This window comes from Phalacrocorax carbo, chromosome 7 (assembly GCF_963921805.1).
Source record: "Phalacrocorax carbo chromosome 7, bPhaCar2.1, whole genome shotgun sequence".
NCBI lineage: Eukaryota > Metazoa > Chordata > Aves > Suliformes > Phalacrocoracidae > Phalacrocorax > Phalacrocorax carbo.
The window spans coordinates 25,848,368-25,873,440 of NC_087519.1; the positions used below are offsets into that span (position 1 = coordinate 25,848,368).

A 25,073-nucleotide genomic window follows, 5' to 3' on the forward strand; every position below is an offset into this window, starting at 1 on the left:
GGACATCGTGTCCACTCCAAACTCCAGTGCTGGAGTTCATTGACCCCGCGCCCTGAGCAAGGGGGATGTGCCGGGATCTGAGTGGGGCTTGTCCCTCGGTGGCAAGGCTGCTGTAACCCAGGGCCTGATGCACTCCCCCATCACCTCCAGGCACTCAAAGGATCTACCCATGCAGGCCACGGTCTTGCTATGGCATCTGGAGAATCGCTTCTCCTTGTTTTGATGGCACCGTGGCCCCTGTCCCTTAATCTGCAGCTATGTCAGCCTTTTCTTGGAAAAGTCAGGAGAGCAGGAGGTGTGCTGGAGGCTGCTGGAGGGGTTGGTTTAAAAGCAGCAGGCAGCTCTAAATCTGGAGAAGTCAGGTGCATGTGGCAAATCCCTCCATGGCAGGCCAGAAGCAGAGATGCTGCAGCCAGGCAGGAAAACGGGGTCCACTGTTTAGGAATTGAGCACCCCAGTTTGATGTGTGTTACTTAAAGACCCGAAAAAGGCAGTGCAAGCTGAAGATCTCATGAGGTTTCTGTTAAGCAAAGCTGACCTGCTTTGGCATCTATATTGTGGCAGAAACCACAGTTGAATGTAAACTCAAGACCTAAACCCATTGCTGGCTTTGGCTCATCTTTCTAAGGCAAACACAGGCATTATAATTCCCCCTACCCCTCCAACACACCCAGGCGAAGGCTGGCAAGGGCTATTTATACACTTTATAATGTTACACACTGCTTGAATTACCACATGGCATCCAGTTTGTTTGGAGCAGGGTCTCATGAACCAGAATAGTTTTGCGTTAATACAGTTCTCACCAGTTCACAGGTTTGAAATCAGATATGATGGAGTTACTTGCAATCTACTTAGACCAGATAGTATGGGGCTTTGTGTCTTAAAATAGCAAAACTTCAGCAATAACAATGATACAACACGGTTCAGGCAGAAAGATCCCCTCTGATTCACCACCCTGTTATGTCAGCATTATGACACCAGGGAAATGCTGCTCATTCCACTGGTTTTCAAGGACAGTGAAGCCCCAAGATTGCAGGGAGACTGAGAAAGTTGGGGAGTTTCAAAAGAATTTGTGGACTTTTCAATTTTGAACAACGCCAGAATATGAGAGAGGCATTATCCCCAGCCCCTGGGTAACTGTGGTTCAAGAACAGGATAACATTAAATAAGTTGTCACAAAATCCACGCTGGTTCTGTGCCCGGGGCGGAGGTGAGTGCAGCAACAACACCATCCCAAATCTCTGTGCCAGGGATGGAGCTTAGCAGCAAACACCTTATGCCAGAGGCTGACCTGGCATTCCCAGGAGGCTCAGCAGCACAAGCTCTGCAGGCTCCCATACCTCCCCTACCTGCCCCAGCTTCTGGAAAGTCTCCAGGTGTTGCACAAAAGCAAATCACCAGTGGTTTGTTGCAGAACCTGAAGGAAGAGGCAGCACTCACCTTGGCACACTGGAGCCAGCTAACACTTTCTAGTCTTAAAGTCTAGCTCTTAAAGTAAAGCTTGGGGAGCATCAAAGGTTACCCAGCAAATTCTTGTCTGCAGGAGGGAAGACTGACTACTCTGAGCCCTTGAGGTGTCCCAGAGTAGCACCATCAAGCCCATGTCTTTCAGGGGTCAGAGACCACTGTTGAAACACAGTAGGAGTTGACCCATGTCCCTGGCCACCTAGGACAGGAGGACAACAGGGCCGAGCTGCAGAGAGACCTGTTGCCCCAAAATGACATCTTCAAGGGAAAGAAAAGACCAGAAAGCAGACCCACTGCAAAGGCCACCTGCCCACATTCTTCCAGCAAAAGAAGGGACTGAGCTTGTCTTGGACCAAGAGTGGGAACAGTCTGCCCCAAATGGAGATGCTTAGGAATTCTCTGCCCTTGATGGCTTTCAAGGGTTAAGCATCATGTTTGTTTTGCAGTTGTAGAGCTCACCGTGGCATGCTGCTGCTTTGTCATCCCAGGGTTTTGTTCCCTGGTGTGTGAGCGAGATCTGACAGGGAGATGCACAGCTGTGCTTCAGTTGTGCAATGCAAGGCTGTGTGTGGAGGCAGCAAGAGGCATCCACAACACAACACGAGCCTGTATGCTCATGATTCCATTCTTAAGTATTTGTGCTGTGGTCACGCCAAGGATCCCTAGCTGTAGCACCAAGGATGCCCAGTGCTGGAGCCAAGATGGGTTGTGGAGCTGGAGATGCTCCACAGATTTAGAGTCATTTTCAGTGCTCTCCCACCTGCCAGGACACCAACCTCCAAGGAGCAGTGGCAGTGGAGACGGACCATGGAATGGAGATGGTGTTTGGACCATGGGAGTGGAGATAGTGTTTGGTGGAGCCTGGTTCTCCTGCCTGGAAGCAAGCAGAAGCCAAGGCAAGTGATGTGATGACTTACTTGCTTTACCACAGAGCAATGTGTGGTCACTGCAGCCTCAGATTCCTGAGCAAGCCCTCCTGCTGCCCATGGTGCAGCAGTCCCGCGGGTGGTGTTCGTTCGCCCTCACTCCTGTTCCTCTGCAGCACAAATGCCCACAAAGCCACCAGCTGCCTCCCTGAGCTGAGCTGCAGCCGTGGCACAGACGCCCCTCTCTTGCATAGGTTGTCTTCCCTCTTACAGTCCTCTTGGACCTTGCAAAGCCAAAGTGGGCTCTCCTGCCTTAGCTGCCTGGCTTCCCTTGCACCATCCTGGCTGCAGCTCCGCGGCAGGGCAGGGACTCACTGCCAACTTGGAGCTCACCCGGCAGCACTGCCAGCAAATGCTTGGCATAGAAGAGGAGGACAACAGGGATTACACCTTGCAAGCAGTGATAAACATGAAAGCAGAGTGAAAAAAAAAAATCTGGGACTTGTGATCATGTCTTCCCTACCTACTGGTGAGCTGTGCATGGGGAGGCCGGGGTGCTGGGCAATGCTGAGCCTTCCTCCCCACCAGCCCATAGTCCTCCCCAAGCCTGGTCGGATCCGCACACTGCTCAGCCTCAGAGCTGGATGAATGTGGTGAAGAAAAAGCAATACTGCTGGTTGCACAGATGTGCCGTAAAGCCAAGCAAGATGGGGAGAAAAATGAGGGGAAGAGGAGTGAGGACCAAGGTGAAAATATAGGGGCTTTTGGCCAGAAGCAATTTGTGTTTGGGCCCCAGGAAGGAGCCTCCCGGGTGCTGGAGACACACAGTTAACTCTGCAGGGACACAACTCAAAATAGCTGCCGTGGGGTAATGTCTCTGTGGTGGCTCTATTCCGGGATGGAGACACTCCTGGTCTGGTGCACGGGGCAGCAGCTCAGGAATAGTCCTGGCTGGCAAGCATGGCCCTGGTGTGCTTTCTTGCGTGGAGAGGACCTCACTCTCACCATGAGCATCTTCCTGGCCTGCTTCCAGCCAATGCTCGTCAGGGAGGGCTGCGGAGAGGGACCCGCCTGCCAGTTTTCCATCTGATTTCATTTTCTTAGAATTTCCTCCATTGGTTCTGTTTCTTCTTCTTTTTTTTTAATTCCACTTTTTTTTTTTTGGACAGCTGGAAAAAATAATATGTTTTGGTTACCGTGGAAACATGCTCCTAAACTTTTGGTGGGTCCAAGACATGCCAGGAGTTCCAGGATGGCCAGTCATGGTGGCGGAGGCCTGCCCTCCCTTCCTGAAAGTTGCAGGCACTGCTCTGCAGCAGGTCCAGGCACACGTGGCCCTGACCTCCCCTCCATACCGACCCCTGTTTACTTGGCAAATACAGTGTTGCTTACAAATTCCTGGGGCATGCCATGGGATCACCAGTGTAGTGTTACTTCATGCTGGACCCTATGCAAGAGGGAAAAATAAAAGGATCGTGCTTTAAGGCTGTAAAAACGCGGGTGGGAATATTTTCCAGCCTGTGTCATTTTCCATCGAGGCCAAAATTCACATTCTGCCTCTCGCTGTTTGTGTTTTTCTCCCTGAAACTCTTTTTTTTTTTCTCATTTCAGGCTCTGCAATGCCTTTCTCACCCCGCTCCCCTCAGCTTCCAGCCTGCACCAACAGGAGGGAGTGAGCGAGGCAGGCAGCCAGGCAAGGCAGGCGCCCTGGGGAGGTGGCACGCAGGGAAGGGGGTCGACCCCAGCACCTGCCATGGGGACCAGGCATCTCCCCCATCCCTGCTCTGATGGTGGCTGTCACATGCCCTCTTGCCTTCAAAGCATCAGCTTGAGATGAAACATGCTTTGATTTTCTCAACTGAAGAATTAGGAAATTCAAGGGAAGTGATTTTCCTCCCCTCCACCCAGTGAAAATTTTTAAGGAAACCTTGTACACATAAAATTTCAAGCATCAGGTGTTAAAACTTTCCTTCAGCCCGAAGCCAATTGTTTTCACCAAGTTTAAGTATTTCTGTGATTTCCCTAAGCATGAAAACAGTGAGAAATAGGTACCTTCTCTTCGATTAACCAATACAAATACTTACACACTTGTTTTTTAGAAGAATTTTAGATCTAAAGTGGAGAGGGAAGCAAAACTACAATGAAACATTCCCCCCCAGTGGGCAGAAAGGCCAAACATCCAATTTTTCCTCGAAGGAATAAGCCAGGGTTTGTTTTTTTTTTATTTAAAAAAAACCAAAGGGAAAAGAAGAAAAAGAAACCAAGCCACTTCTGTATGGGAAAATGGTTCACTTGAAATTTCCTGAGCAGTGTTACAGTGTAGTGACTCAAAGCTTGTGTAAGACCTGGGAAATTAAGTTCAGTCATTTTTAAAGGCTTTCCCTGCCCCAAGTGATGGCTCCGACCATCTCCATCCCCCGTGGCTGGGCTGGACATCATTTGCCCATCCCGCCAAGGAAGTGCCGTGAGCCTCATCCCTGTTCCAAGCCCTTTTGCTTCCAAATGAGCTTCTAACAGCCACGATTTTTCTCCATTCAATTAATCAATCCCTGGCTGTCTTCATATATTTTGCCCAAGCACTCTACAGCACCCTGTGGTGGGACTTGGCCCTGTGGCCCTGAAGACTTGCCCTTTGCTCCATGCCGGATTCAGCCCTGTGTGCTCTTGCCAGTCCTGCCAGGACAGTGTGCTGGGATCTGCCACAAACCTCTAAAACTTTCCTGCTGCAGCAAAACCCAATGAGCAAACAAAACAACCCCCACATCAGCTCTAGCAGGATGCTTGGCTCCTTTTCTTTCCAATTTCTTCTTAAATATTTTCAGTGGCACGTTCAAAAATGAAAAGGTTTGGGAAACAACCCCTGCCCGGTGGGAAGTTGGGCTTCCAAAATGTCACAGTGAAATACTTAAGGTCGTTTTTTTGGTCAAATTAAATGAAGAAATAAAAAGGCATCTAGGGCCAGGGACAACTCAAACACTGACGGAGGTGGCATGAATAATGTTTCACCTGAAAATGTTTCTTGCATCTCTCCCCTTCGCTCACACTGAACTGTCAATCCCAGGCAATGTGCATGACATCAGGGATGCTTATTGCTGCCCTATATAACAAAACTTGCCTGCAGCTGTCAGGGAATGTAGAGATACATAAACACTTTCATTTACACACGAGGAGTATAACGGGTGCTGTGTGCAGCAAGAGATGGCATCACATGAGCTCTACAGGGGGCAGGCACGTGGGAGATGTCCCTGCGCCCCAGCTGATCTCAGAGCCACCCCTCCTATTAAGCAGCAGCTTAAAATTATGGTGTGCTTGGCTGTCATCAGTGGTCATACCTCCAGGCAGCTTGTCCCCTGCCTTCCATTCAGCAGTGTTGTGGCCAGCATCCTGGGAGTCCTCTGTGTGCTCCTGCTCTGATGAACCACTTGGGTCTGCCTGGATGCTGGGGGACCCCTATCCCCATGGGCAACAGAAGTCTCCTGAGTCTCCTGCGGTGACTTTCTCCAGGTGAGGAGGTGACCTGGGGTCTCCAGGGGTCCCTGCCAACCTCAGCAATGACCCAGCTTTGCCAAGCAGAGAGCCCTTTGCTCCTGCTCTCTTGCCAGGTTTTGCTGCTCTTGTATCCCTGGGAAGTGTTTTGTCCTGGAGGTGGGACCTTGCACTCGGATATCTCCAGATATTGAATTGCTCCCATCCTGCTTGCCAGCACCTCCTTGTTACCCCAAGGGAGCTGTCAGCCCCCAAGCCTTTCATCCAACTCTTGCCTTGACACATCCATGTGGGTGCTCCTCCCTTGCAGAGCTGGTGTCCAGAGCCCTCCCATCCTGAGGACCCACTGCCTCCCAGCTCCCACCCTGCTGCCTTCCCAGCATGGACAGACTCCCCTCTGCAAAATCCCAGCACTGGTTTTCCCCTGGCGATGCTGCACAAGGATGAATACATCAGATGCTCATTGATCATCACCACCGCCATCTGAACCAAGCCCTAGCTCCAGCTGGAAACTTGAAGAAAGATCCAGTTGCACCATTGCTTATTGGCATTCAACCACCAGTGGAAGAGAGACACAGTGTGGATCCTGCCTATCCTCCACATCCCAGCTGGCACCAACCTCGTCTTCCTTGCCTCCTCGCTGCCATCTGGCTGGGCTCACGATTGCTCCTCAGCCACCAGAGCATCCAAAACACCCTGAAAATGTTGCCGAGATGAAACAGCCTGGGGCTGATTGTGGAGCCCTCCTTACCAGGCATCTCCTGCTCTGGCAGGCAGGGATGCAGCTGAGTGTGGCGTCATCCCTTGCCTGCAGCCAGACCTGGCCCCAAAGCTCCACTGTGCTGGCGCTGCCTGCAGCGGCAGCCCCTGCACACAGGCAGGGATGCATGACCCACATACCAGCACTCGGTGGCATGGCCTGGACTCATTTTTCACATAAAGTAACGTACCCGGGGGAGGGAAGGAAGCCTCCAAAAAAACCAACCCAGCAAACACTTGCAGTTGAGGAGCTGGAGGAGCTGGTGGGGACATGGGAGCCCTGACCCATCCTATGGCTTTTGCCACCAGCTCTGACCTCCTGGAGACCTGCAGGTGCTGAAGCCCAGGCTGAAGAGGGTTTTTCGGCCACAGCTGTCCTCTGCTTGGCCCCTGCCCACCACATGCTGACCCAAAGGCCCTGATATCAGGTCCAGGTATGGCTTTGGGAGATCACACCTAAAAGCACAGGCAGGGAAGGGGAGGAAGGAGTCCCAGCCCTGCCAGGGGACCTGCGGGGCAAACTGGAGAATACCTGCTGCCTGCAAGGGCTGGATGGTCAGGCTGATCTCATGCTGCCCTTGGTTCCTGGCTGCCTGCATTGTCCCCAGGCACATGGCTTCCAACCCCTGGGGACACACACTGAGGTGCACAGGTAGCATCCTGCACCCCTGCCACAGCTGCCTGCATGAGCTGCAGCCCCAAAGCATCCCCAGCCGCCTCAAGCATCCCCAGCCACCTCTCAGCCACGGGAGACGATGGACAGCCTCCCAACAGGCGGGATCCTGCCTGCATACACCAACCCAGGGCTTCTCTGCCACCACACTTGGCCCCAAATTCGCCTGCTGCTGGCTGCAGGGAGCAGTGAGAACAGCAGCTGGAGCACGGCTGGGGAGTGGGTGCAAAAGGAGAGAGCCAGCGAGCTCATCTGCCTGGTTTTTCGAGGTCACAGAGGTGGTGGGAAGGAAAGAAAAGAGAATGAGGAAAAAAAAAGTTGACTCAGAAACCACAGGGAATTTTTTGCCTTTTTAGAATACTGGGAAGAGAAAAAATAGCCACAGTTATTCAAAGCATCCAGGATAATAACAGCCTGTTTACTGTTTGCATGCAAAGATGGCAGGCAGGCAGCACAGCACAGGGAAGAGGAATGAGGAATTTGCGGCGCTCACGCCATGGTCCAACCGCTTCTGCTTAGCCCAGCAAAGCACCGGGTGGCTCTCCTGGCTTGCCTGCACCGGCCATGAGGACAGGAGCCAGGCATCCTTGCCACGATGCCCAGCTGGTCCCTGCCACAGGCCCAGGAGGGGCTTCGAGAGGGACCTGGGGCTGTGGAGGATGGAGAAGGAGCCCCCAATGCTGAAGGATGCTCATGCTGCTCCGTGGCTGGGTGGCTGGAGCGCTCTGGAGGGAGTCATGGCTATCCCTGTGCATGTGGGGCCATGCATCCCCCCTAAATAACAATACCCACTCCACCCTGCGGGTCCCATCTCTGCTCTGGTGCCTGCTACGCAATGATGCTCTGCAGGGAGGGGACATCTTGGGGGTGGCTTGTAACGGCCATGGGATGCAAAGCCCGACTCAAGGACTTTGGCGGGGGAAGCATTGGCCCCCCAGCAGAAGGAAGCCAGGAGAGACCTCCCCAACAAGCCCTGGTCACAGAGAGGAACCCGTGGGCTTGGGTGTCTGGCAGAGCCCCTAGGGAAGGCGGTGGGGCGAGGGAGGGAGGAAGGGGGAAGGGAAGGGTTCAGCAGGCCTGGCGGGGAGAGCTTCATTCCTGCCAGCCCAGGAAGCAAGCTGGGGCTTGAGGTGAGAGAAAGCACCGCAGTTTGCCCAACTGGTTTGCTGGGAAGCCAGCTGCAGGGCTGGCCTGAGGCATTGCCAAACTTCCCCCACAAGAATCAGGATTATTTGGAAGGGGAATAAAATTCCCTTTCTCCCAAATCCTGGTGGGGATTTTTTGGCTTTTCAAAGAGCCATTTTCCATCATAAGGAGGTTGTGATGAACTTGTCTTTCCCCATCCAGCTCTAGTGGAAGCAAGGTAAGCGGAAATGGAGAGAAGGTGCATGAGGATAGGATGAGGAGGGACGAGGGCCAATGAAGGACTTGCCAAGCTCTGAGGATGCTCTAAGGACCAAGCTCAGACCTCCAGGCTCCAAGGAGGAAAAGCAGGAACCAAAACTGCAGAGATTCTGTCGTGCGGTACCAGGGGAATGAGGTGCTCCTGGCTGGGAATGGGACTTAGTGGACAGCCACAGGGCCCCAGTGAGATCCTCAGCCTTGTCCTGACCTGCGGTGACCACGGGAGGGACTGTCCCTCCCTGAACAGGCCCCAGGCCAGACAAGCCATCTCTCTTTCACTCGTGAGAGAGCTGCTGCCCCGGGACAGGGTGTCTCACTCAAAGCCACTAGGGTGACAGTGGTGGCATTTGGAGCAGAGCCTGCTGGCCCTTTTTCATCTCTCCAGGGCTGCAGATGTGCAGCCCACAGGAGGTGTTGCATCCAAGCACCAGCCCAGCCAGCAGCTTGGCAGACATTTCTAGCCACCCTGTCTTAGGGTCATGGGGACATGGGGATGCAGGGATGTGAGGATGCAAGGGTTGTGGACACAGGGATACAGGAACACAGCAATGCGGAGATCAAGGACGTGGGGATACAGAGATGCAAGGACTGAGGACACAGGGATGCAAGACACAGGGGTGCAAGGATGCAGGGTTGCAGGGACACAGGAATGCAAGGGTCAAAGACACAGGGAGGCAGGGATGCTGGAGCAGAAGGATCAAGGACACAGAGCTCATAGACATGGGGATGGGAGCGGGAGCAGGAATTTGGTTCCTGCACAGTATTTCAACTGAAACAGCAAAAGAGTCACCGGCAACTACATCATGGTGACAGGAACATGTCCTAGTCTGAGCAGGACCCATGTGTGATAAAGTACTGTGGGTCTGAGCAATGCTCATGGTGAAACCCTGTGAGACGGTATGGGAAGAGCGGAGGGAAAAGCCTGTGACAACTGAGTGATAAAGCAGGTGATGACACACACCCACACCAACCTCCCTTGTGCCAAGGCATGGAGCTCCGTTGAGCTGTTGCTCTGGCTGAAAAGCAACCCTACCAAAATAAACTAATCGGGTGCTGCTGCTGCATCCTTGGGGGTGTAGCAGGAAGAGCCGTGACCTCCTGCCCCAACCTGCCAGGCTCAGGCATCCTCTCCCCATGGCCCGACTCCCACATTCAAAGATGGGCTTTGGGGTTTTCCTCTCCATTCCCATTTTTTAATGCTTCTCTGCTGCCTTGCTCATACAGGGCTGCACTCCCCCATTTTCTGGCTCCTGGAGACTGTGAAAGCCCTGCGGATGGGGGTCCACAGGGTGATGGGCAGGACGGAGGATGACCAAGCAGTGGGGAAAGCTCTCAACAGCAGCCCATCCCCTGAATCCCTGGACCCGGAAAGCTGCCTGCAAACAGCCTGACCAGCCACAAGGCTGCTCCGCATCCGGATTCGAGTAAATAAAGCATGGGGCGTGAAAGCTGCGGTATGCCAGGAATGCTGCAAGCCTTCCCAGGCGGCTGCCTATAGCTCTGGGGCAGCGGGAGCTGGGGGAGGCAGGACAGGTACGGCCCCTGGCCAGGGGCCATGGGACCCCCCCCTCCAACGTATTCCCAGCCCCAGCAGCTCCCCATGAGCTTCCCACCCAGTCCTCCCATTGCTGGCCCCGTTCCAGGGAGGGCAGAAGGGTCCCCTTCAGACGTGCCCTGTGCATGGGGGGGCTTGTTTCCCTGCTTGCAAAACCCAGGAACAGCCATGGGTGGAAGGAGGAGCCCAACTCTGAGCTCTCCATTGCTCCGTGTCTAACCAGCTCTTGAAGGGATGGCAACCTGTCCCATGGCCACAGGAAGCCCCAAATTTTCAGCCACACTCTATCGAGATTCCTGGGTGGGAAGGGTAGAGCTGAGCCTGTGTTCAGCATCATGGTCCCACCAAGACCGGCCTCAATGGAGTCCTAAGCCTCCTTCCAGGGAGGAGTTGGCAGCAAAACTGGTTTCTTATGCCATTGTTCTGCATAATCCAAGCTAAAGCCCATTGCAGAGACTTGCACAAGATCCCCTCCCCAGCGACAGCAGGATAAAAAAAAAAACCTGCCAATAAATGCCAAGTGATGCACAAAAGGGAAAACCCCAGCCCAGCTGGTGATGGCTCCAGCCAGGCTGCCAGCACCCAAGCAGCCAGAGCAGAGTCCCTGGGGACGCTCCCTGGGAAGCATTAATGCGACAGCTATTAAAAATGACAGTCAAATGAGAGCAGCAAACAAAAAAATCAGAGGGGAAGGGCTGGGGGCAGCACGGTGTGGCTGTGGAAGACTTAAGGCAACCCTAGCTTGAACACCAGGAGAACATCTGGTCTTCCAGAAGATGAAGGGTCTGCATGGAGTGGGAAGGGCTTGGAGGTGGCTGTCAAAGGCCAGGGAGAGGCTGGGGACCAGGGAAGTCCAGCAGCTGTGTTTGGAGATGCCATTGAGAAGTCCCTAGCAGAGGGACTCCTAAGCAGAGGCTTAGGAGGGCAGGAATGGGTCTTGCAACAAGGAGGAGGAGAATCCCACCAGGATGGATTTACTGGAGCACCACATGCAGGAAGGAAACTACAACATTTCTAGGCAACTCCATCCTTTTCCTCCATCAAGGTGGGGGAAATGGGATCCCAATGGGATTTCAGGGAATGCAGAGATGCTCTTGAGCATTTTTTTCCCCTCTCCCATGCAGCTGCACCCCAAATCACTGTCCTGGGGAGCTGGGAAGGGCAGCATTTCACCCCTAAACCCCTTCCCCCTGGCAGCACCTCCATCTCGCCCCATCACACGAGAAAAAAAGAGTACCCGTGGGCCAATATTTGGGTTTTTTTATTAAAATATTGTTATACCAAGTGGAATGCTACAGCAATCTCGGTATAGGGCGGCATAACGAAACAGCCAGGTTTACGTTTAAATACTTAAGATAACTTAAAACGCACAAACAAGAACTCATCGTCTTTGGCAGGAAAAAAAGTTCACAGCATGAAAAAAATACTTAAAAAGAAATACCAATATTAATATAAAATATATTAAGTTGTGGGGTTTTTTTTTCCTCTTTCATAATTTTTTGTTTGTTTGTTTTCCACTTTGTAAACAATGCACGAGAACCGAACGCATTTTTTACGTGTCTGGGAGAGAAAAATAAAAAATGCAGTTGTCCAGCAAATGCACAAATGTTTAAAGAAGAAAGAAAGAAAAATATGTATATATATAAATATATACACACAACAAGGGCAAGGATGGGAAGTGTCTGAGCTCGGAGGAGCGAGACATCGGCACTGGCTACAGGCAGAAGCCAGCTGCCAGTAGCCGGGGGCTGTGACGATGGGATGAAGCCACGGGAGGGGCCGTGCATCGCACCGCCTCCATCAGCCCTCCTTGGTTCACTCTGAGCATTTCACCTCTGGTTTCAAGGGGTTTTCTTCTCCAAATTAATTCCCTTGATTATCATTTTCTCTTTTGCTTCAACACCACCCCATCCCAAGAGCCTTGCCAGCCTGTGATAAAATCTCAGAGGCAGGATGCAGGTGATAGATGCAGCTGATGGAGGTTTGGGGCTCCCAGCACTCGGCTTGGCCACATGGATCGGGGTGGTTGATGGGACCCATGGAGGATCCCTCCAAGCTCTGCCCTCACACAGAGATTTCGGCTTGTGGGTACAGTTCAGGCAAACAGAGAGGGATTTTCCAATCGAAGGCCAAGCACCTGGGTGGGTGCAGATGGCCAAGAGCCAGAGGTGGGATGGGGATGGAGCTGACAAGGGAGGGGATGGGAAGAAGCCCCCCCGCCTTGGGAAGGAGAAGATGCTGAAACGATGAAAACATTTGCTCCCATCATACAAAACCTGGGTGTATTTACAGGGGGGTCACAAGGCCCCGTCATCACTGCGGGGTCCCTGGGCTCCAGTGCGCCCCGCGCAGCTGTGGACCCATGTGGGTGCCCAGCGGGGACGGTGGCCCTCTCACGCATGGGGGTTACCCACTGAGACCAGCCGCGGGGACGCTGCTGAGCTCCAGGCTCGGTCCTCCTTCCCGCAGGCTCCTCCATCCTGGGCAGGTGCAGGCAGCTTGGCTCTGCCTGTGCAGCAGGCAAGGAGGGTGGAGGGGCCAGTGTGCGGCCCCTTGGTGGCCTTAAATCAGGATCTCCACCATGTCAGACAGGTCCGGGGCTCTGTCAGTGGCCGAGCTCTCTGCAGAGAAAGAAGGAGAGAGCTGGAGGAGAGGTGAAGAGCATCGGTACGGCACCCACCCCACCAAAGGTCCGGCAGCAAGCAAACTGCTGGTCCAGCCTCCTGCCAAGGCATTAAAAGAAAAGTTCTGCACCTTAAAAATAAAAATGCAAGAAGTGATTTTAGAGATTCAAACCCACCGGACTCAACTGGGGCCTTTAAAATGCCTTAAAAAACCACTGATACTTGTGCAAAGCCTGTCTCCCGGATGCCAAGCCCACATGCTGGAGCATTCCCGGCTCCCCCCCATGCCACCACCGGGAGACTCACCCAGCAAATCGGTCGGGCACTCAGTGCCCTCGCCCTGGCCGCTGCTCTCGGCCACCCCGTCCGTCTGCGTGCTGCCGTCCTTGCTGCCGTGCTTGGAGTGGGAGGGCAGGGGGAGGGCAATGGGTGCCGCTGCACCTTCAGTGGTGGCTTTGCCTGCTGGAGGAAACACTGTTAGGGATTACCGGCTCCTCCAGCCAGTCCTTACAGCTCACCGGAGAAATCCCCCCTCCCCAATCTCTCTACTTCCAAAACTGCAGGGGAAATTGCAGGCAATTCCCTGCCACTGAGCAAAGGCAGGGAACGGGCAGGTGCCTCTATTTACCTGTGCTACCCCGGGAGCTGCCCTCGGCCAGCCGGTCACTCTGGCCAGCCCCTGGCCAGCTCAGGGCAGCAGAGGCAGCGAAGACAGAGGGCACAGACTTGGCTGGCCGCAAGGAGCCCTGGAGGGCTTTGCTGGGGTCCCTCCGCGAGCGCTGCTGCAGGACCTTGATGATGGCATCTTTCTCCAGAATTTGGGCATGAAGGACTTTTAACCTGGAGAGAAAAGAGGCAGAATCTGAGAGAGGAGCTGGAGGTAGGGAAGGAGGATGCAGGCACTGCCCAGGCAGACAGACCATGGCACAAGCTTATCGGCAAGGTGGGCCTACCTGTTCTCCATCTCCTGGTGCTTGTGGCTGGCCAGGAGGAGGTCCTCATTGAAGCTGCTGTTGGGGGAGTGCCGCGGGGAATGGCTGATAAGGGTGGTGTCCCGCTGGGCGGCTGCGGTGGCCGCAGCATCCATGGCAAACTGCCGCATGGTGCACTCCTCCAGGTACTTCTGCTCCCACTTTGTCATGTCAGCCTCCAGGGCCAGGATTTTCTCCTCCTTTTCCCTCAGCTGCTCAGAGAGTGTGTGGGCACTCAGCTCTGGCATCCCCCCACCTGCGGCACCCGCCTGCCTCTGCAGTGGCAAAAAAATAACCCAAAAGGAGAGGATGAGGAGGTGCGGGATGATGCACCACCCACCACATCTTGATGACACCCACCACCGTGTCTCCCCAGCACCCACCTGCTGAGCCCGCAGCATCTTCAGCTCCTGCTCCAGGCGGGTGCGGAGCCGCAGCTCGAGCTGCTCCCGCTTCTCACAGGCGGCCTGGAGCTGGCCCAGGGCTGCCTGCAGGCGCTCCACCTTCTCCACGTAGGCCCGCTTCTTCCGCAGTTCAGCCTCTGCCTTGGCCGCCCGCGCCTGGGCGCTGCTCAACGCCTGCTCCAGCAGCTCTGCCCGCCGCCGCTGGTCCTCGTTGGCGCTGCGCAGCAGGGAGACCTCCCGCTCCAGCTTCTCCTTCTCCTGCTGGTGCTCATAGCCTGCAAGAGAGTCCCCAAGTCTCAGCCGAGGAGGCTTCACTGCCTGAAGGCTGGTTTACGAAGCCCCACAGGGGCTCTTTTCTCCCCCAAACATGGCCATGCCATCCCTCCCCCAGCACACAACACACATTGGGGCCAGGGTCATCCCAGTTACTTGGGCAGACAGCAAAAGCCTCAAAGTGCCACATTCCAGCCCAAATTTTTGCTCATGAAAGCCACCCGGCATGAATCCAGCCACCTCAGGGAAGGGGATGCGATTCTTCCTATGTAACACCAACACTGTGTCTCTCTGCTAAGATAATGGATTCAGGTATATTTTCCCCAAAAAAAGCCCAGGCCTGTGCAGCTGCAAGGCAGAAGAGGGAGGAGGGAGAAAAGGGCCGGGCTGGCATGGGGCGGGAGTGCGGGCTCGGCGCTGGAAGAGCCAGCGCAGCGGCAGGAATGTGGAGAATGTGGGTCACGCCGCCGGCTGGCCAGGATTAATGGCTCGAGTCCAGAGCCAAGAGCAGCTCCATCCTCCCCAGGGAAGGGTGAGAGCTGCCGCCCGCCACCCGCCTCCTCCAGCAGAAAGGGAGCATACTGAGCCCCACCAGCCTGCTTCCACCATGGGGAGCTGGGCAAGGACGGGCGTCCCCTGGGACTTACTCTGTGCCAGGAGTTTGGCCACACTGCCCTGGTTGCTCTCCTGGCTTTCCTGGGTCTTGCTGGCCAGCTGCTTGTTCGCTGATTCCAACCGCTCTGGTCCAAAGGCAATTAAACTCAATTAAGATTTAAATACAAGATTTTGGCCAGAGGAAGCAGGAGCAGCCTGGCTCCTCATGGAAACACCCCGGGGCAAAAACCGGGGAAAGGAGAACACCCGTGGGGATGGGGACACAGAGGGTCCCTCACCTTTCAGGTCCCGGTTGAAGTCCTGGAGCCGCCGCATCTCGCCATCTCTTTTGTTCCTCATGGCTTTCTCCAAGGCTTCCCGCTTGGAAGACGCCTTGACAAGGTTTTCGTAATCCTCCGAGATGCGCTGGATCTCGCTCTCCAGCTGGGGTGGAGGAAGGGACAGGCCGGGGTTAGATATTTGTGGAATGAGGAAAGGAAAAGGAGATGTTGGCCAAAGCTCACTCGGGTTGCTCAGTCCAATCTGAGCTGCCAGAGGTGCTCAGTGCACCCATGGGACCCTCCCAGGCTGACCCCCGGTGCACATTTTGGGGAGAAAACTGATTTTTTCTGCCTTTCTTGGAGAGAGTCCCTCCACAGGTCTTGGCTTTGCTGTAGCCCGGCCAGCAGGGAACAGCTGCCCCTTGTACACGGGCACACAAAGGGCTTTCTGTGGCAGTCTGGGGTTGGGGGGGACAGGCAGAGGGAGGGGAATGGGCTCCTTCTCTCCCATGCCGGCTGCCATGCCGCCCAAATGCAGCTGCTCGGAGGGGAACAAGCCGCCGGAGGGAGGGGGAGAAGGGATTAAAACCCTAAAGGGGGTGAATTTTCACAGCAGCTGGTTGAGCATCCCCCCAGGCGGGGGGACACGAAGCCCTGGCCATGGGGCTGCTGCCATTTGCTCACCTTCTGGATGCGGCTCGCCTTCTCAGCGCAGCTCTCCAGCTCCCGCCGCAGCTTCTCACTTTCCCGCTGAAGCCTCTCATTTTCCCGCAGGACTGCATCTGCCCGGGCCAGGCGGCTGCCAGCTGAGACTGCCTGGGCACTCACCAGTGCCTCCACACTGGTGGGACCCAGCGTGCTGGGACACAGGGTGCCCGGCGGCGGCAGGAAAGCAGTGGGGACATGGGTGGGCAGCACCCTGCAGGGAGGGAGGAGAGGGCTGCTCAAGGGACTTGGCAGGGCGGGAGAGCCAACCGCATCTCCAGCGTCCCACTGACTGCTCCAAACACATGGGCCAACCGAATGCCAGCGCCTCTGGGTCACCCCACAGGAGGAGGGAGGCTCCGGGAAGCACCTATCCTCCTTTTCAGAGCTAGGAAGTATTTGCTTTTTAAAAGGTGCTTCCCTGAGCACCCTCAGACATGAAATAAACCCCATCTTGCAGGGGTGCTGTGACCTGACAACTCCAGGACCTGGCTGGTGGGTCAGGATGGGCTTCCAGAACCCCCAGGCCCACCCTGTTGCTGGGCATGCTGCAGATGGACGACAGCTCAGCAAAGGATGCACCTTGGAGGCCAGCAGCACTGCCCTTTTCCTTGTTTTCTGGGCAAAGCGAGAACTCCTAACATGTCTCCTCACCACCAAACTATTAATAAGTCCTCACTATATCCAGAGGAGCAGGGCCAGCCCTGCTGCCCCTTGCACAGCTGCTCTGAGTTCCTCGACATCCCGCAGCCACCTCAAATACCCCAAGCGGGGCGGCTGTGCACGGCCTGGCTCTGTTCTGCTGCGGGCTGCCCGCCAAGGGCCTGCATTCCTGCGGGATGATATAGGAGCAAGGAAGAATAAATACATCTTCCTCACGGCTCCCCTTCCCCTCTTTGTTCCCTGGAAGGAGAAGGCTTTCCTGCTGGAGATGCTATCGCTCTCTGCCCAGATAGGTCAGCAGGGTTGGGAGCAGCGTGCATCCTCCCATTGAATCTCCAATTCCCTTCTTCCTATTGTTTTCCATGCTGGAAGAAGTTGCTTCCAGCCCTCCCCAAATGCCAGGCAATACCTGAACCTCTGGGCTCCCCAGACCTCTCCATGGCCCTCTTGGAGACAACCTGGGCTTTGCCACATGCATCAAGCTGCTGAAGGGAAGGGGAAAGCTGCCCAGTGCTGCTCATCGCCTCCGCTAACTGCCTGCACCAGCCCGGGCTTGGCTCGGCAGCAATCCTGCAGCACTGGGAGCAAACCGGTGTGGGTTTCCACAGAGTAGGAAGCATGTTTGCCTTCCACTCTGCCCCATGCCTGTACTAAATTTAGCTGTTTCCTGAGCTGGCTCCAGTTCCTAAATTAACCCCAAATTCCTCCCAGCACATGGGAAGGGGGCAGGGTCTGCAGAGGCAGAGGGATTTTCATCACCAGTTGGAAAACCCCAACTGTGCTGGGGGAAACTGGGGAGAGGAGAGGAGAGGACCGGAGAGGTCCTCAGAGGCCCTTGTGGGCTGAGCCAGATACAGCCCCATGAGGATGAAAGGTTCGGCAATGGGCACCCCACTGATCTATGCATCTTCCAAGCATCCATCCCAGCTGCTCCTGGGGCACCGCAGCTGGGAGGCACCCGGTGGGCACCCCAAAAGCAGGGCCCAGGGGTCACAGGTTACCTGATTTCGGGATGCTGAAATCCAGGACCTTCCCGGGAGCAGGGTCGAGGTTCAGCCAGGTAAGCATCCTGGGAAGGGATGATGTAGGGATAGTCTGGGGGGGGTCCCCGTGGCTCTGGCTCCTCGAGGTGCTGCCCTCGCAGAGCAGCAAGCTGGTGGTGGCGGGAGAGCTGGGGGTAGCTGTGGGAGGCGCTGATGGGGCTCTGCGTTTTGGCTCCGTTTCTCTCCAGCGACATCCGCATCAGCCGCTCGCTCAGCGACCGCACGTGGCCGTGCTTCAGGTCCTTCAGCCCCTCGTCAGTACATCGGGCACCGCTCTCGGCCCCGCGTAGACCGTTTTCACCCCGAATTCCTGGGCTGGCCCCTCTGGGCTGCTGCCCACCCCGCTGTGAGGCATAGTACTGGGAATGCGCCTTGGCCTCCTCATAGGTCGGGAGCTCCTCGCCCTTGTGCTGGGGCTGGCAGATCTGATAGATGCTGTTCTCCAAGTACGCATGGTCAGAGTGGTGCTCCTGGCCCTGGGGCTCCTGCCGCGTGGACTGCTGCACCATTTGGCTCTCCTCCGGGCTGAGGCTCTCCAGGGAAGAGCGGGGGCTGCCGGCACCACCAGCACCACCACCGCCACGCAGGGCCTGCTGCTGGATGGCCAGTAGAGTGCGGTTCTCTGTGAGGTTCCCATAGCGCAGCTGCTCCTGGATCAGGCGGTGCAGGACCGTCCCATTGGAGTCCTCCGCTGTCCTCATCTCCGCCCGTACTGTCGGCAAAGCCACGTTTCCACCCGAGAAGGGCGTCCCTGGGGACCCTAGCAGCAGTCGGCCACACCAAGGCACCTACATGAGGAAAAAGAGGAGATAATTGGGAACCGGCTCAGGCGGGACACAGCGCAGACCCTGATCGACAAGGGTTTGTTTTCCAGGAATCCCGCTCGGCACACTGGCAGGCTACCCGCGACGTGCCCGCCGGGAGAGAGGCCGTGGCAGCAGCGGTGTAGGAGGACGGCTGCGGCTTCCCCGCTGCCGTGGCTGAGTCCTGGCGCTTTCATCACACCCATGGCCGCGGCTGGCTCCGGGAGCCGGGACCGGGGGCGGTGCTGGCTCAGGTGCTGGCTCCCCCACGAACCCCGGACCTCCCCCGGGGCCCGGCGCTGCCCCTCGGCCCGGGGATGGGGGACGAGGCAGCCCCGGGGGACCGAGCACGAAGCCACGGGGAGGCCAGCAGGACCCGACCCCCCGCCGCCCCCGCCGCCGGGGCGAGCCGAGCCGGCCCCGCACGGAGCTCCCGGTCCGGCGGGGTCCCGGTGGCGGTGGGAGCCCCGGGGGGGGGAGGGAGGGCGGCACTTACCGGGGCATGGCGGAGCGGGGCGGCGGCGGTGCTGCCCGGGGAGCGCGGCGGCGGCTCTGGGCGTCCCGCCGGCAGCGGGGGCCGGCCCCGGGCGCTGCTATGCCCGGAATGCAGCGACCGGACCCGCCCGCTCCGCTCCGCACCGCCCCTCCCGGCCCGCCGGGGCCGCTGCCGGCAGGGGGAGCACGGACACCCACACCGACACCGACAAGGACACGGTGGTGGTGGGGCAGCTGCAGCTGGCCCGGGGCTGGCAGCTCCAGTGCCCCGGGGAAGGGAAAGGAGAGGGATGTGCATCCCCAATCCCCACTCCCATCCTCCTCAAAATCACCCCAAAACTCTCCCAGGCCTTTCCCGCGCCCACCGGAGCCCGCCGGGCACGGGGAGCTCTGGGGGTGTCACTCCTAGACCCACAAGCGCACTGGGAGTGCGCCGGGAGCGCGGAGGGATGCTCGGGGCGCTCGGCCGGCCTGGGCCGCGGGAGCGTGTGCCCGGGGTGTGCAGGGGGCCACACGCGTGCCGCGGGCGCTCGCAGGCGTGCGAGGGAGCCTGGGGGCAGATGCAGGAGCTCGCTGGGGGCCGGAGCGTGCTGCATGCACGCAGGGAGCTCGCAGCTGCCGGGATGGGGGGGCCGGCAAGCTCTGCCTGCCAGCTGTCCAGCAGCATAAATCTTTCTGTTTAATCGCAGCTCAGAGAGACATGCCATTGTCTGCAGCACCAAGCCAGCGCCACAAAAACCTGCCGGCCCCATCTGCTCTGCCCGCTCGCCCCCCTTCCTCACATCCCTCCTCCTCGCATCCCCCTGCATTGGGGATGTCAGCCCGCTGTGAGCACAGCCCTCTCTGCCAGCTCTTGCCTGTTGGGCGCTGGGGTCGGCACCTTTGGGCAAGCCCCTGCCTCTCTCCTGGACTCAGTTTCCCTTTTTGGGCAGATGCCATTTGCAGCACAGCCACGGGACCACAGCAGGGCTTGGCCACCCACCATGCTTGGGGACACGAGAGGACGGAGGGAGTCATCAGGGTGCAAATTCCTTTTCACCTTTCAAAACCCAAGAGCTACAGGTCATCTTTGGCGGGACACCAAAAAGCCCAACACCAAAGCAGAGAAAAGCAACCCCCATCTCGGCCCTGAGTGCCCAAGGCTGCCAGTGCAGAGCCCAAAGCCATGGCTGCCTGCAGGGCCCCAAGACGGCAGATGGTCAGAGGGGAGGCGGTGGCAGGGCAGGTGCAGGGGAAAATTGCTAATTAGCTACGGGACATTAAGCTCTCATTCTTGCAAGATGGAACTCGGCATCTTCTGATGGCACAGACCCAGGAGACAGGTCTGGGGAGGGGGGACATGGTGGTCTCCAGCCTCATCTCCTCGCTTTGCTGCTCCTGCTGGTGTGAAATCCACCCCATCCCACCACAGCATCACCCCCAGGCCACTCCAAGTGCCCCAAAAGCTACAGGATGTGAAGGCAGGCAGGGAGCTGCAGAGGCAGCTCTCTTCCTCTGGGTTTTCTTCCAAAAAAATGGGGAAAAAAATTAATCTCCAATGTGGAGCAAGAAAGAAAGTCAAAGGCAGGGGAACATGCAGAGAAGGTGCACAGGGACAAGGAGTCAGTGCTTGGAGGAAGAGGAGGACTGCATTATAGACCCAGAGCTGAAGGATATGGCTCTGGCACGGTCAATCTGGATTCAGGCTTAACAAAGCCTAACAGCATCCCCACCCAGGCAGGTCCTGAGCCTCTACTTAGTGCCCACGAGCTCATCAAACAGTAATGGGGTTCAAGAAACAGGTTTTCTTCAGCCCACTTTTACTGATGACAAGTCAAATCCATCTGGCAGGAGTTTTAGAGGTGGGAATCAGCCCTGTGGATGTGGGGGAGGCCCCAAAACCCCGGCGAGGGTCTACCCTTTTGTGGAGAGGGGAGGAGAGGAGGACATGGCTCTTGTCCCTGTGTCCCCAAGCACATGCTGAGCTTGGAAACACCAGCCCAGGCCCAGCACTAGGTAGATGAACGGATGGATGGATGGATGCACTGCTCCGAGAAACCAAGCCTGGCAGCAGCAGCTCAGGGGGGCTGGCTGTGGCTCTTGCCCTGCTCTTTTCCAAGGGGATGGGGTGACCCACTTTCAGCCCCGAGGGAGCCAGCCCAGCTTGCCTGGCAGCCAGGCTGCCTCTCCCAGCTCATCCACCAGCCTTATCTATGTCTGCGTCATCCTGCTTCCCTTCCTATCTTAACACCACTCTATTTTTGGCAGCAGGAAACCCCTTCTGGGCTGATAATGCCCCTTTGGAAAGTGATCTGAAGAGTTTCTTCTTCTTTCTAATGCTGGAGGTAAGAAAAGCCTGGGTCTTTTCATTTTTCCCCTGGAGAAGGTGAAACAGCAGCTGGCAGCCCCGTGCTGGGCTGGACCTGTGGGAAGCAGGCAGCAGTGGGGGCACTGTGGGGGCTGCTGACATGGACCCTCTTGCCAAGGTAGGAGTGTGCAGGTGGAAAGCCCAGCTGAGGCTGTGCTGTGGGGCAGGGACTCACAGCTCTGCTGGATCCATGGGAGTGGCGGGCAAGTGCAGGTGCCGGTGTCCCAGGCTCCCGGGTGACACACAGCTCTGCAATGCAAAACTCTCCCACTGACCTCACTGCCGAGCCTTATCGGCAAGGCGTTGGAGTGAGACGAATGAGCCAAGAAAATACTCGTGGGATGAGATCACCTTGGCTGTCTTTGCAGCTCCCAAAATGCCTCGGCCATGCCGAGCCCGGATAACCAGGGCGTTGCAGGCTGCTGAATGTGCCTGAGATGGAGAGGTTTGCAGCCAGCTTTAGGGTGGGCTCAGTGCATCTCCTGGGGCAATGGTTATGGCGGTGAGAGTGTTCCCCAGCTGCTGAGCCCCACTGCTGGGCTGCAGGATGCTGAACTCCCCAAACCCCTCCATGCCAGTTCGCCCTATAAAGCTCCCTCCAGGTACCTGCTTCTCTCCCAAGCTCCCTGTTTGAAGTGCAACTAGGTGGAAAGGAGAGCTGGAGTTCAAGGAACCACACAAGCACCTTTCCTGTGCTGTTTCTTGGTGCCAGGATCTGTGCGGGGTGCACAGCAGGGAGAGACCCCAGGCTGACCCCTGGGGGTATGAAGATGTTGCATCCTCATGGGCAGGGAGCAAAAGCAGTGCCCAGGCCCTTCCTCTCACCATCCAGCATCCCAGCCAGGTGTTCCAGTCCTGGAGACATCCCCACAAGATTCCAGGCCTGATCATGACGCCTTTTCCATGTCCTCTGATACCAGTTTCTCTCTGGCAACTTGAAACGGGAATCACGCCATTTTGGGGGTGTCCCAGCTCTGTCCCCCATGGGGATACATGACCTGGGGTGCTGCTGTGCGACAGGGAAAGCCCCATACCTGTGGTTTTTCCCACAGCCATGACTCAGATGGGGAACACTCCTCTCTGTGCCAGGGGAGGGCATGGGTGGGAATGGGGTCCTCCTGGCTTTTGTCAGGTCCCCTCACTCCTGCTTCATAAGCTGGTAACTGATACAGCTCTTCCTTGGTGGAGGAAAGAGAGGAAAGATACCTCCTTGCCCGGGGGAAAAAAAGCAGCCTTGGTGGGGGCTTAGCTGGAGCAATGAGGGGACCAGGGCTGGTCCCATTGGAAACAGGCTGATGGGGATGTCCCCATGGGCAGCCATCCCCCAAGATATGCCTTCAGCGCTGCTCCTGCCTGCCCCATTGCTCTGGGAAAGAGCAGGTTGGCTTCATGCCTCAGATGTCTGGCCTGGAGCCAGATCCCTGAGACTTCCCCTTGTTTGGGGAGATGCTGGGTCTGGCGCCAGGTGAGTGTCACACAAGGTTGAGGTGCTCCTGCTCCCCTCCCCACGTTGTCTTGGGTGCCACACAGCTGGGATGTCCCAAAACTGGCACCTAGGTAAGCCACGGGACATCCCCACTTCCCAGCAAAGGTACTTTTGCATCAGTTCTCAGTTCAAACACCCAGGGAGGTGATGCCACAGCTACATTCACAAAGCCCCTTCTCAGGGGGGAAAAGCACCTCTAGAAACTCCCTGGCTGCTGCTTATCCACAGTATAACACAGATGCATGAGTGTGACCCAGTCAGGGATGTGCTCCTAGCTGTGCACACCAATGTCTTCCACAGTGCTGCAGCTTCACCCTCCCGGCTGTCCCTGCTGCCGGCTCTGGCAGCCGCTCTACAGCACCAAAAGTGATTCCCAGCAGCGGGGGCAGTCCCAAGCCTTGCCCAGCCTTTGGGAAGTCATCATCACAGGAGCTCGGCAAAGAGGCAGCAAGGCTGGAAGCCTCTGTGCCCTCCAGCACCACTAAAGAGGCAGCACAGGCCAAACCCTGACATAAGGGAAAAGGTAGGAAATGCAAGGGACAATGTGCAAACTTGTGACAAAGCCACGTGGCCATCAGAAAGGGGCAGGACCCTTCTCTGCCTCTTCTCTGCATTTTAAACCCCCTGAGTCATTTCCATTCCTGGATGTTAAATTGTCCTTTCCTGCTTTCCTTTATTTCCCTGTTTCCTGAAAGGGGCTCCTTGTTCCTGACCTGCCGGCGCCGGCATGGTGGGACCTGCGGCTTTGGTTTCAGTCACCGGCATCCGCCAAGGAGATGCCAGCGACAACAAATGTCAAGCACAGCTGCCTGCCGCGTCCCAGCGAGATGCCGGGAGCCACCAGCCCTGGGGGACACCACTCGGCATTTCCATAGCAAAGCCCTTCACTGTCCTTTGACAACGTTCTCATGTTTGAGGCATTTTCACTCTTTCTTGAGAAATGCGAAGAGTGGGGTGCAATTTCCTGCTCCTGGGAGAGCTGGCAGTGAACCCCCCATGGCTCCAGCATCAGTGGGAGAGGGGGCAGCTCCATCCCCTGCCCAGCGCTGGGTGGGAGCATGGGGTGGGAGAGTACCACCCAGAAAAGTGCCACGGGCAGGTGGCCACAGGCAGCATCCCCTTGCTGGCCACGTTTGAACACTTGTCTCTGCTCTGGAGCAGCTCGACGTTGATGTGGCCTCCTTGTCTGTACCCTGTCCCCATGGCCAAACTGGGGATCAGCAGCCTAATTTGGAGCCATCACCCGCAAAAGGAGGGGGATAGCACCTAGAGGGGCAGAGGGACACCAGCCACCCTGCTCCTCATAGCTCTTTTGTCGTGAAAATAAGTGCACACATCCTGATCCCTAAGGAAGCTTCATATCTTCCCGGCTGTGAGGATAACCTGCCAGGGAAGCAGACGGGAAAATCAGCTCAGCATTGTGTTGCTAAACAGAGAAGTAGTGAAAACTATCCATCCTGGAAGAGCAGCCCTGGCCAAGTCATGCAGAGGTGGTCTGGGGGAGAGAAAAGGACTGTTCACTCTTGTGCCTAGTGATGACGCTTTACAAAGCAGGCTGCCAAGCAGCTGTCTCCAATGCATGGACAGGCTAAAAGAAATAAGAAGTGGGAAGGAGAGCATTGGGCAGGAGTTGTTATTCATCACTGGACCCCAAGTGTAGCAGGAACTTGTTGCTTTCTTGATGCCTTTTCTGCCTCCTGCCTGCCCTAGAAGAGACCTGATCGTCTATCTGGAGGAATTTTAGGCCATTCCCTGGGATGAATCTGGCTCCCACACACAGGGTATCTAGGATCTCATTTCCTGCTCCATGCCATGCAGCTTTACCCGGAGGTGTTCCCACCTCAAGGCGTTACCCACAGGAGGAAAGTAAAGGGATAACACGGGCAGGTACATTGGACAGCATCAGCCTGGGAGCAGCGCTTCGTTTCTGGGTACCATGTTCTGGTTTTGGAGTGTACCCTCTGGGGCAGCCAAGGTGGGAACCAAGCTCCTGGTGTGAGCGTGTTCCTCTCCTGTTGGAAAAGGGCTCCACCACAGAGTGGGGCATTGAATTAGGCACTTCCCTGGCAGCAGCTTGTCCCATGGCTCCAGCAGGAGTGGAGGGAGTGTGTCCAAACCCTAGGACCGCAGCTTCCTGGAGCAGCTCCTGAGGGGACCCTGCCACCATCTGCCCT

The 25,073-nt window shown here is 56.5% G+C and overlaps 1 protein-coding gene across 2 annotated transcripts; it reads right to left on the reverse strand.

The window, feature by feature from the left end:
• Positions 1-11,455: 11,455 nt before the first annotated feature.
• AMOTL2 (angiomotin like 2) lies at positions 11,456-19,186 on the reverse strand. Of its 2 annotated transcripts, none has more exons than XM_064457100.1 (10): positions 19,068-19,186; positions 17,727-18,556; positions 16,042-16,276; positions 15,376-15,520; positions 15,130-15,222; positions 14,189-14,484; positions 13,788-14,080; positions 13,463-13,674; positions 13,141-13,293; positions 11,456-12,831 (listed from the first exon to the last, which is right to left on the reverse strand). In XM_064457100.1, the coding sequence occupies exons 2-10, from the start codon at positions 18,467-18,469 to the stop codon at positions 12,773-12,775; spliced, it is 2,229 nt and encodes a 742-aa protein (XP_064313170.1). In that variant the 5' UTR covers positions 18,470-18,556; positions 19,068-19,186; the 3' UTR covers positions 11,456-12,772. The 2 variants fall into 2 exon arrangements, with proteins under 2 accessions (XP_064313170.1, XP_064313169.1); XM_064457099.1 differs by having other exon boundaries at positions 13,141-13,296.
• Between the last annotated feature and the right edge of the window lie 5,887 nt (positions 19,187-25,073).